Here is a 12,269-nt window from a genome sequence, read left to right on the forward strand (position 1 = left end):
TTCTCAGACTCTTCCGGTCGAAGCAGACGGCCGCTTGTCCCGAGCCTGGTTCTGATACAGGTTTCTTCCTCATTAGGGAGTTTTTTTTTCTTTCCACTGTCGCCTTCATGCTTGCTCAAGATGATTCTGTGATGGAGTTAAACTCGAAGCAGTCCGCTCCTCAGATAAATAATGTTATTCACTTACTTTTTATGTATGTGAATGTTTCTGTTCAGTGCCCTGAGATGACTCCTGTTGCGACTTGGTGCTATATGAATAAACCGAATTGAACTGAAAACTGCGCCATTCATAATCTCAAGCCAAGACACGATCCTCATGCAGCAGCCATGTTGTATGTTTTAACCAATCAGACAAAGGTTGCGTTTGCACGCAGTCGTGTTTCTAACTTGTTCTGGAGGCAGCCCCGTAACTCACCGATTCATCCTGTTTTTAGAAGGAAAGCAGCTGCGCGGTGATCGTCCCTTTCATCTCGGGGCGTGAGCTGCAGTTGCACACTGACTCACACGCTTCCTTAAACGTATGCAGGAAATTTCACTCGGTATTCTGCTGTGTTGCACACTCGGCTTTGAATCACTACAGGAAACAAAGTGCAGAGTCGTTGTGACCGAAATAGCAAATAAAACTCAAGTATTGCTTTTATGTCGTTTATTTTAAGCCTCCTTTTCGTTTACAGCGACGTGCCTTACACCCTGAGAATGCCTTGTTCCTAAAATATCTCGTGCTGATTTCTGTTTGCGTTGTGATTATTTCCTTTTGTCTCGACTAATGTTTCCTAACTTTGGATTTATGTCTGTTTGCTTCAGCAGGATGTACTGCCTGCTACGTTCACCCGTCAGACTGTCAGGAGAGCGCACGGTCTCCGGTCAGCAGCCCACCCCACACTCTTCACCCAGCCTACCAGCGCCCTGTCTCCACAGGTTAGTGTTTCTGATTTCCTGTGTAGGAAAACATTAAAAAATAACCCCCCCCTAATTATTTCGGTTTTATATTTGTGAACTACTTAATCTGAAAGAAAAAAAAAAAAAATCCATATTCATTGATGCGAGGGCATCAGCTTTTTGTGCCACCTTAATCACCTCCTGCTCTTGTTCAAGTCCTTTCTAAAGGTCAGTTTTGAAAATGTTGCCAACATTTAGAACGGAGTTGGATCGATGGGCATCAACCACCCGGATATCGAAACTCGTGTCCTTTTTCTTTGGAAAGTTGCTGCGTACTTTGTTTCATTGTGATGATTTAGACGCTATAAAAAGTTAATCTCAAAATAAATTATAGCTGCTAAAACTACTTCTCCAAGTCTTAGTACTCCATTATCACTCAAAGGGGCTGTTCAGACTAAATCCTTCCTTACTCACTGGATTGCAATAAGATCTTTTAGAAATTGTCTGGATCCCTTTGTTGGTCTGAACACAATCCATCCAGACCCTCGATGTGTGAACTCTTAACGATTTGCAAGACTGATGATTTGTTTCATAGCAACCGTTTGATAAATGGGAATATTCATCCACGTTTATTCCAAAATGTCCAAAGCAGCCTTCCCACAATGGTGTCCTCATCATGATTCAAATTTCAACATGCAGCAGAGGCGTGTTGCCAGTTTCCCTTTTTACATGGTAATAAATCCTACAAAATGTTGAAGCACCGAGAAGCGAGCATACAGATTCCAAACAGTGCAGCAGCCTGAGCTGCTCCCGTAACATTTGCTTTTATGAAAGCAAACTTTATAAAACCTCATCAAGCAGTTTTAGCTTTGCAGTTGAAAATGACTCTTGCATATTGTTGCAGTCAAAGTAAATTTGCAAGTAGCAATATATATATATATATATATATATATATATATATGAAAAGGCATTTTAAACTCTTCCCACACTCTTGCAATGTTCTAAACAATGTTTCTAAACTAAATGCTCAAAAGAAGCACAGAACGTCATGATTTCAGCTGCTCTCAGCCACCTGCAAGCGTTCTTGGCCACGCCCACTTCTCCGCTCTGCACAGAGAACAGCTGATCAGCTGCAGCAGGAAGTTTATCCTGCAGTATGGGCTGCACAAAGGTGCAGGAGGTGCTAAATAATTTACAATTTATTTTAAATAAAAATGTCATGCCCATCGTGCAGCTCATCCATCAATCAGCCATTATGTGTAGTGTCCAGTCTTATTTTGAAAAACCGCAGTAGATGAAGTCCGCGAGAAACGAACCGCAAAGTAGCGAGGGACTACCGTATGTATATTTTATTCATTTATTTATTTTTCATCAACACCAACAGTTGAATTAGTCATGAAAGCTCCTGCAGCTGTTTATTGCACTCTCCAAACTGCCTGGCTCTCATGAGGATTTCAAATTAAAATTTATCGGATGAAATCAATGCGAGTGTGAATCAAACTAACACTCCCTCAGTTAGAAATGCAACGTTGCCATTGCAGTCCAACATGAAGAGGTAGATCTGCAGCCTACAGAAGGTGTGAACTGACACTTTGGTGTCCTTAAAGTCCACCGAGGAGCTGCTGATCTCTCTAAAGTAACTTCCATTACAAGATAAAGTCTGTCCAGCTGGAAATCAAAGTGTTGCTGCTCACATTTCTATTTCCTCTGAGCTCATGAAGGATTTGATTGCTCAAAAGGAGGATTTCTAAATCTAAAGTCTGTATAGGAGGATCGCGTTTAATCGTCTAAGTCCACATGTGCACACGTGTGTAGAAGTCCATTTGTCTTTGTAAGTTATTACTCGAAGATCAGCACTAAACTGTTGCCATGTTCTCAGCGTGAGGTGTCATCAAAGTGGTTTCACAGCTGACCGTGATGGACGACTCTAAGATCGGGCAGGGCGACGTCTCTGGCTCACTCACTTTGCCCTTTGTCTCGTCTTCCAACTCAAACAGGCCACAACCCTTCGCGTTTGGTATTCCTGTGAGTAACGACCACCCGAATCCAACAAAGCAGACGCATTACGTTAAAAAGTTCAGCTCAAGGTTAGGAGTGTACGTTTTTTTTCTTCTGGAAATGCACTCAGCCCCTGACAAACCTACACAGGTTGAAAGTTTTACGACGAGAACAGGATGTTTGTTCCCTGAGAGCTTGCAGTCCGTGCTCCGTGGATTAGCCGAGCATTATCTCACCTCCTCTTCTCTGTGTGTGTTGTCTGTGCTGTTGTTGGGATGTTAATGTATGTCCAGCGCTTGAGCTGTATTGGCTTTGATGACACAGAGAAAGCCAGCGTGGGTTTGCTTAGTGCGGGGATGGCTTTCCTCAGTCTGTGTTTACATTTTCCTGCTTTGGGAGGGCATGATGGTGAGTGAGAACACTGGGAATGTATACATCACAGACACTGCTCGATAGTAAAAACTCCTGCTATGGGTTCAAGGTCTTGTTCGCTACAGAATGACGCAGCAGATAGTTAATAGTCCTGAGTGTTTGTCCTGGTGTTACCCCCAGAGAGAGCCGTTTGTTCAGGGGGCAGGAGAGGGAATAGGTGCACGAGTCTCAGCAGGGAGTGTCTGCCTTCACAGCTCTTCACTAGCAGCATAGCATATTTCATAAAAACATCAAAGGAAGCAGAAATATATTCTAAACAGAATTTTTTTTTGTCAGAGCCTCTAAATATATTTACTTTATCATCTGACATGTGCGTTCTGCACTGTTAACGCTGTTCCCCTTGTGCTTTATTTATTTATTTATTCATTTCCTGTACACCCTGATTTAGTTCCCCTGCACTGCTGCAGTAAAGTACACTTGTCTTCCCCTTGCCAAAGCAGACACCCCGCTCCCTTCCCTCCATTCCTCCCTCTGCCGCCGTCTTGCCGTGCTTCGGTTTAGCTGCAGCTTCCCACGAGGTCTTATGTGTCACGGCTCTGTGCACCCTCACGATCGCGGCGGCACCGTTCGAACGCAAACGTGTCGATCCATCTGCGACACGGCTCCTCCTCGAGGGGAGCTGGGACACCCGTCAAATGTCGAACCGGCGGAAATCTAAGCGAGGAGGAAACGATTTGGTTGAGCTGAGCCTCTTTGCTTCACGTGCCCTGGCTTGAGTTTGCAGGTTGACTGAAGATAAGACGTGCCGTGCACGAACGGGTCCGGTAAGAACAGTGCAGCTGATAAAGATGTAGCGTAAGAGGAGTGAGCGTTGCAACTGCAGTCTCCAAAGCTGTTGAGCAGGTCACACTGGTCAGGTGCTATCTCTTACCAAACCTGTACATGTCAAACGGAAGTCTCTTTCCTGGAACACCAGGAGCCATCTTTTTTTAATTTTTAATCATTACAAACATGTAAATACGTCTAAAAAGACACAAAACAATCTATTTACAGGTTATACAGATAAATTCACATTAAGTTTTTCTAAAACTGAGATGGTTTTCATTGCCTTTTTGTTTTCAAGTCCTTTAATAGTACTCAAGGTAGAAATTGCATCGTTTCATCACGCCAAGCGTTTACTCCTTTCTTATCTCTGTGTTTGGACGAACATTGTGCTGTATAATTTATCCTATCATCAGCTCATTAAATAAATAAGCCACACAGGAAGGAGAAGATATTTTCTTAACCCAGGATTTAATCTTGCAAGATGGAGCAGCGTTGAAATGCAAGCATGCAAGATGTTTACGTGTCACATCGTCTCCAAGTCTGCTCACAGGCAGTATAAGGAAGTGGCTTTTTATAATGGTTATCAGACAAAGGCAAGGTGTTTGCAGTTTAGGGCCTTGAGTTAATCAGGTGAAGGACTCTCATGTTTCTGCAAGCTCCACTTTGCAAAGACAAAACAACTCAACACACATGGTTATACAAGTTACCATATTTTCCGGTGTATACGTCACAGTTTTTTGCATAGATTTGTCAGTCCTGTGACTTATATGCCGAAGCAACTTATACACGTTTTTTTTAATTTCCATACTCATAACACAATTTTTGACTGACACTTTAAATTTTTGAAGAACTGCAACTGCGAGTCCTCCCGTGCCCTCTCGCTTCACTCAGCTGGTGCAGGTGGAGGAAGGCGCCAGGCTGGAGAGCTCGTGGCTCTGGCCGTGATGGATGGATGGTTGGATGGTTGGATGGATGGCACCGCCCAGTTGAAATGAAGCTGTTTTGACCATTAAAGTGCATTTATTAGGAAAAGTTCAACTGAGACACACCTTTGCTATAATGTCAAGCAAAGAAATAATTGTTTTTTAAGTGTTAATCTTGTTAAATTTCGAAGAACTGCAACAGAGAGTACTCCCATGCGCGCTTGCTTCACTCAGCTGGTGCAAGCGGAGGAATGCTGGAGAGCTAGCGGCTCCGGCCGCGATGGATAAATGGATGTCGCTGCGCCACCCATGCGAAATGAAGCTGTTTTGACCTTTGCAAATGCATAATAAACGGTCAGCGGTGATACATAATAAATGCAGCTTATATGTTTTTTTTTTTTCCTCTTCATGATGCTTTTTTTGACTGATGCAACTTGTACTCCGGAGCGACTTGTACGCCGAAAAATACGGTATATAACATTTGACATTATGGTAATAAGTAAAAAAAACATTTTATGGCTTTTATATCTCCATCACATTGACAGTAATCTAGATTTGGGCAATTGCACATTGTTCAGTCTCTGCAGGTGGGCACAGCGTAACAGCCTAAACATCAGCGTTGGGGAAACTGTCAGTGAGTAAAAACAATGGCAGGCGCGTTTATGAAGAGCATCACAAGAACGGTTTGTCTGACACTGACCTGCTCTTGCAGAACAAATTTTCTCTCTCCGTCTCGAACATTTGTTTCAATCTGAAGCACAAGTAACTGTACGTGTTTATAGAGCATCTCCCTCTCTCAATATTTCAAGCACTTCCTCTCCTTTTATGGCATGAAGTCACATAGTGTTTGTGCAAGGGCATTTAGATCGCCAACTCTGTGGAGGAACAAACCAGACTCAGACCGTGGGAGTTAAAGATATTACAATTAGTTGTTGTCGTTCACTGAAGCTAGAAACTTTGGAGAAGTGATCAGAGAACGTGTCGAAGCTCGGCCTTGCTGTATTGTTTTACTTTCACATAACGGTAATAAATAAAAGGAGCAGTCCAATTACTCTTTGGTTTCATAGTTTTATTCATTCAATTATTAAGTTTTCATTTATCTTTTATGTTTTCTCAAAGAGAAAAAGCACAGGATGTATGCCACACCGCTGTGATTCTATATGTTTTTTTTTTTTTTTACCTGACACTTTGCATGCCCAAGTTTTAAATAAAGATGTTGCATGATTTGATAGTGGTCGAAGTGTATGTTGGGGATGATTCCCAGCTACTGCCACACCAAATTTTAGCTTAGTATATGCAAAACCGAAAGAACTTTAACCGTTTTTGTGTTTGCTAAGTTTATCAGCTGTAATGGCAGCCATGAAGCAGATGGATAATCCATTACATTCCATCCTGTGATGCATGAGATATTTTGCTAACAGACAAGCACATGCCAACACATGTGCATGAAAGCCCACCTTTCCATTGGCAGACCATAAAAATCACTTTCTGAAGTTAATCCACGACAAATCCTCAGTTCCACTTGAAAAATCTATGGAGCGCAAACAGATTTGTTCAGTTTTAAATAACTCGGCATTTAATTAGGACGTTAAGTCTGTTCTCGTGTAATTGTCTATTTTGAGTGGCAGCGCACAGCGATAGGCCTTATTATAGTCGTTATCGGATTTCAAGCGTCAGCTGTCGGCAAATATAATAAAAATGTTTCAAAACTTCCTCTTGTCAGTGTGATGCGGAGTAAAGGAATTGAAAGAACCTCAGAATTTGTTGCTCTCAAAACAAACAGATTATTCCATCATTGCACACAAACACTGATCTTATTAGTAAAGTGTGCAAATATATTTAAGTTTCTGATATCGTCACAAAATGTACTCCTTAAAACATTACCCAATGTTCATGCTCATTAATCCAGGTATAAATCCAACAATGTTCAGTCAGGTCTTCTGGATGGTTACTTTTGTTGCTGAGATGTTTCGCCCTTCATCTGAGGGACTTCTTCAGTCTGAGGAGCCCACAAAACCAAACTGAATCACACAAACAGCTCACTCCCAGCGTGGGAAAAAAACAGGTCGCTATTGATAAGATGGCCTCCGGGGCCCGCCCTCTGCCCCATCAACTCCCCAAGGCAGACCATGCCAAAGTGGTTCAAAACACCAAAGTTCATGCTCGTTAATCCAGGTCTAAATCCAACCATGTTCAGTCAGGTTATCTGGAAGGACGAAATGTCTCAGCAACAAAAGAAACCATCCAGATGACCTGACTGAACATTGCTGGATTACCCAATATTGTTCTTCTAGAGTAAGATTACATCTTGAAAATTGTTTAAAAATATTTACTATTAAACTTCTTTTTTTTTTAAACTTTTTAATCTGCCTAGGTTTTTTTGTTGTTGTCCCCAGAGGGAAGAGGGGAATTGAAAATACCTCCCCTCTGTCCATCCATTTGTCTGCCCAACCATCCAGCTTGTGAGCATACCTTGAAAAATAAGTAAAATACCAACTTCCCTTTTGGTGTGTGGCTGCATCTAGGCGAAAAAAAGGCCCCTATCAAAAACTGGGTTGCGGCATCAAAATCTAAGATGTCCACCATATTTATATGTACACGAGCCAATATTTGAGGAATCTATGCTTTCTAGTTGTTATTTTTCTTAAAAGTATAAATTCCACAAATGATTGGGGTGGCCAAAGGGTATACTCCCTCTCCTTCTTCACAGTGTGAAGGGTCCTGCATGCTCCATCCGAACCGTAAAAATCTGTGCTCAATGATGTAGTTGCGTGTTAAAAATTTTCATTCATTCAACCTTTATTTAAACAGATAAATCACATTGAACCTCAAAGACTCATTTACAAGTGAGACCTGTTTGGACAGACAAAAAAGTGTTAAACCGGACACATGTAAGAGTTGGAGGCGAAAAAATTCCTATCAGACTTTTTTTTTCTGCCTGAGAAAAAACCCCCTCAAATATTAAAAAACACCTTGCACAAACATAGTGACATAGACATTCTGCAGAGGGGGGAGGCGAGAGCGGTCAGCATGTTCATAGATGCTCTCGAGGGCACTGTAAGAGTTCTGATAAAGATGTAATAATCAGCCAGTGGCCTCCGATGAGATCCATAAACATTCTCGAGGTATGTCGAGGAATGGCCAATAATAACATCTGAGAATCCAAGAGTTCTGAAATGATGACACAAGTTTATTCAGCTGGTTTCATCTGGTTATCAGTTGGAAATTCCTCAGGGAGGGGGTGGTGAGCGTCAGATCACATGTTCTCCAGGCGAATTCAGATAAGATGGCCTTCAAGGCCAGCCAAGGGAGCCAAATTCAGATAAACACAAAGTTGTTTTGGGGACAGGCAGAACCTAATCAGAGTCAGTCAGAGTCAGAGTTTCTTTATTGTCATTCGCACCTCATGTGGTACATGTGGTGGAGCGAAATTATGTACACGGGGTCCCAGTTACATCCGACAATAAAATGGATAAGAAAAACAGTAATAACATCTAAGATATGAACCAAGAAAAACATCAACTAAATATACACTAAGCACTCATAAAATAAAACATTGAACATCAGCACAAACATGAACATGAGTCCGTGAGCAGATGTGCACGCATGAACACACCAACATTGAAACAGATCAGCAGCAACATGAAACAGATCAGCAGCAACATGATATGGTTTTTCACAGTGATTATTCTAGTTAGAGATTCATGAGTCTAACAGCCCCAGGGTAGAAGCTGTTTCTCAGTCCAGCGGTTCCACACTCAACGCTCCCTAACCTCCTTCCCGAGGGGAGCGGGGCAAAAAGTGTGCGCGCTGGGTGGGTGGGGCCCCCCACGATGCAGGTGGCCCTCCTCCTGCATCCGGAGGTGTAGATGTCCGTGACGGTGGGGAGACTGATTCCAACAGACCCCTGTGCAGCCCCCACCACTCTCCGCAAAGCTTTTCTCTCTGCAGCTGCGCAGCCTCCACGCCACACATTGATGCTCGAGCACAGGATGCTCTCCACTGCACATCTAATGACATCTACTTTGAGTCTGTGTTGGTCGACTTGGTTCCGAAATGTCCAAATTACATAGCCACACCGATGGAACGTGACTGAGTAAAATTCCCAAGATCTGATCCATTCTGCCCAAAGCATTTGAGTCTGGGTACTTGAAACACAAACCAAGCCATCATAAAGGCAAGCAGCGTGATCGGGTCCAAAATTTGCTGCAGACGACGTCCTTGATTGATTGATAAAACCAGCAACCAGCCAAATCCAAAAAGCAGGAACCAGTTATCGAAAATCCAATTAAATGTGTGTCCTTAAAATCCACAAATGGCAGCAGAGATAGACACATCATCAAGTCTTCCAAGTCTATGAGATATCCAGCTGCGTGCATGCCAACAAGGCAAATCTGCTAGCCTAAAGCCTGTCTTCTCTTCCAAGAAATGTTGTAAATTGAGTTGAGAGACCATCTGATCAAAAAGTCCATAATTATGGTTCGGAAGATATGCAAGAGAGTCTCACAAGCAGTTTCACAGACAGAGCAGCAAAGCAAAGCGAAGAGGGAGGGGAGAAGCATCCGATCTCAGCAAGAGCAAGTGGTGAAAGAGAAAATGGTCATTTTATTCTCAGATCTGCTTCGCCTGCCTCTTCTCGACCCAAGGCCCAGGCTGAACCTTTTCTCACTGGCGTATGCGCCAAGTATTGTGATTGGACAGAAGTTTGTCAATGCTGAAATGCGCTCTGACATTCAGCTGTATGACTCGACAAACGCACCAAATCAGTCAAATGTCTAAAAGCTCCTGGATGGAGATCGTGCAGATATTGTGTATAGAGGAGTCTGTCTGCTGAAAAGTGTGGCGCTCGCTTCATGATAGATTAGTGGCCAAACGGCGAATGCAAGGACGGATTGGAGACTCTGGTGGGAAGAAGCCTGGATGATGACGTATACTGCAGAGGGAAAGGTTTCCCAAAGGCTCTGCGCCGTGTGTCTCATGGACTATGGTCTCCTGCAACCACGTGACCACGAGTTGACTGTTGGGCTTTAGATGGAGTATGCAGGGCCCTTCTACCCACTTGAATATCTTGCACCAAAAACATTAAGGTCTACTTGCATTCTCAGTTCAGTTACTGTCCAGAAAAACACTCCTCTCAAAAACTACAGAGATTCATTATTCAGATCCCTCAGTGAAGTAGACATCGGCATACTGCTTGTTTTTTGATGAATTTGAGTCCACATAATTTTACTTTATTAATTATCTTCAGCCTAATTGAATTCATCTGTGTTATGTTCACGTTCTCTGGGATTAATGGCATTGTCACACTGTTGAAGCCAAATCCTGTGATCCTTTTTGTTCTGGAAGCAGGTAATTTCTCTAAGGCAAAATGTACCACCCAGACTCTGATGTAGCAGAAATTTGAATATGAATCACTTCTCGTTTTGTATCTTCTCATGATGGCTGATTGTGTATAATTGTGTAGTAGTCTAATGATTCTCCATTTCATGCATGTTAATTCAAATAATTAATGAGTTGATTTATATAAATGAGTGAAAAAGTAAACTTACTTTGGTTGGTGTGACAGAAGTGCTTGGGTAATAATACGCAGAAAATCCAACCCAAAGCAATTTCATTGGAGGACTTTGTTGGCATCGCAGGACTTCCTTCATCCTGCTTTAACATCAGTGATCAAGCCGGAGTCGTGCTGCGTATTGCAGCTTCCTGGGCGTGACACTCTTCAGTAATCACACTGAAGCTAAATCTCTAATTTACTTTGATAATAGCTTTTAGAGATTAACTCTACATGCGCATTAACGTTGTGTGGTTCACGTTTTCTGTCTGAGCGGAGCTGCAAGACTTCGGTCCCTAGTGGGAGACGTGATGGGAAGTCATTGTTGCCCTTGTTCAAGTTCATTCGCCAACATCCAAGTGGGACTGAATCCTTGAGTGACGAATGGAGGAAAATGAGAAATAACAATAGCGGGGCAATAGCCTGGGGTCAACTGGTAAAAGGGGGTCCTTGAGAAAGATGGAGAATCAAATCACATTCACAACAGGAAAGTGTGGAGGAGGAAGGTCAGCACATTGAGGAGCGTACCAATGCTGAGGATTAAGATGGAGAATAAAAGCAGAGCGATATGGGGGCTGGAGTATTAAGGAGGTCATCTAGCTCACTTTATTATTGGGTCAAGATGTCACATAAGAGGATGAAAGGGCAGATTTGAAACCAGGAAAGATTAAAAAAAGGACAAATCTGATCCATTGTTCATATTAGCGGATGTTTATAAAGTTGTTTCAGCGCCGTCAGTATTGTGACAGCTGAGCCGGAGCTACCGCATAACATCCAGATATGAGGGACCTGTATATTACCCAGAACTTTTTGACACCGTAAAGCAGAACTGTGTGCTAATTTGACTGCTGTGGCTTCCACTCCCGCTACCCTGCAGGTGGGCAAAATAACAGGCAGTTCAGAGACTGGCCCACTTTCTGCAAACTGTCCAAAGTGTGTTTGACAGCGTGCTGCTCACAGCACGGCCCCATGGCACCGGCCGGTGAATATTTGATGCTTGTTGTGAGGAGCCTGGGTTGGAGTGTCTTTGTTGTTAACTACCAGAAAAACAGAACTCGGAAATACATTTTCAGACTTGGCTTTTCTTTTTGAGCGCTGACTGTCATGTAAGACCAACGTTCATGTAACACGGTTAAAGAAAAAAGAAATGTAAAAGCCTCTGTTGACGTTGTCACAGATGAATTGGTTGAGATTTGGTGGTCTGAAAGCTACCATAAATCAACTTTTTACAGCCGCTGTGTGACACAGATCAGTAAATATTGATGTAATGTTGCTGGAGAACATTTATTGCTTTGTTTGCTGAATTCTTCCACTTTTTACTCGTGTCTTAAAGCTGTTTTTTTTTTTTTATGGGAATGGAAAAGGTGGCACAGTGTGCACGTGTTGTATATGCAAATTTCAAAAACTAAGGTTTAGTCATGTTTGTGTTTATCCCCTCTTAACAAAAGGGGTAGGAGGGCAATAATGTTTTTGTGCATGTCTTTGCATTTTAATGAAACTTGCTGAAGGTAATCATTGGATGTACCTCTAGAAGATTAACTTTAGGAGTGAACCTGATTTAAGATGGCTACCGCAGCCAGCTGGCATTAAAAATAGCTGTAACAAGGTTTTCAGATATTGGCTGAAACTTTGCTGTGGTATTAACTGAGATTGATACCCAACACATACTCTAAGCTAGGGCTGGACGATATGGCCAAAACTTTTATCACGATATATTCCTTA

General features: G+C 42.5%; 1 protein-coding gene across 2 annotated transcripts in view; it reads left to right on the forward strand.

Moving 5' to 3' along the window:
* mcu (mitochondrial calcium uniporter) overlaps nt 1–12,269 on the forward strand; it is a 76,038-nt gene that overhangs the window by 41,069 nt on the left and 22,700 nt on the right. The window contains exon 2 of one of the 2 annotated variants that reach the window (XM_037678524.1): nt 804–917. In XM_037678524.1, the coding sequence (XP_037534452.1) occupies nt 804–917 (114 nt within the window). The remainder of the gene's footprint in view (nt 1–803; nt 918–12,269) is intronic. The other variant, XM_037678528.1, reaches the window with a different exon arrangement.

This window comes from Nematolebias whitei, chromosome 1 (assembly GCF_014905685.2).
Source record: "Nematolebias whitei isolate Nwh7 chromosome 1, NemWhi1, whole genome shotgun sequence".
Classification (NCBI taxonomy): Eukaryota; Metazoa; Chordata; class Actinopteri; order Cyprinodontiformes; family Rivulidae; genus Nematolebias; species Nematolebias whitei.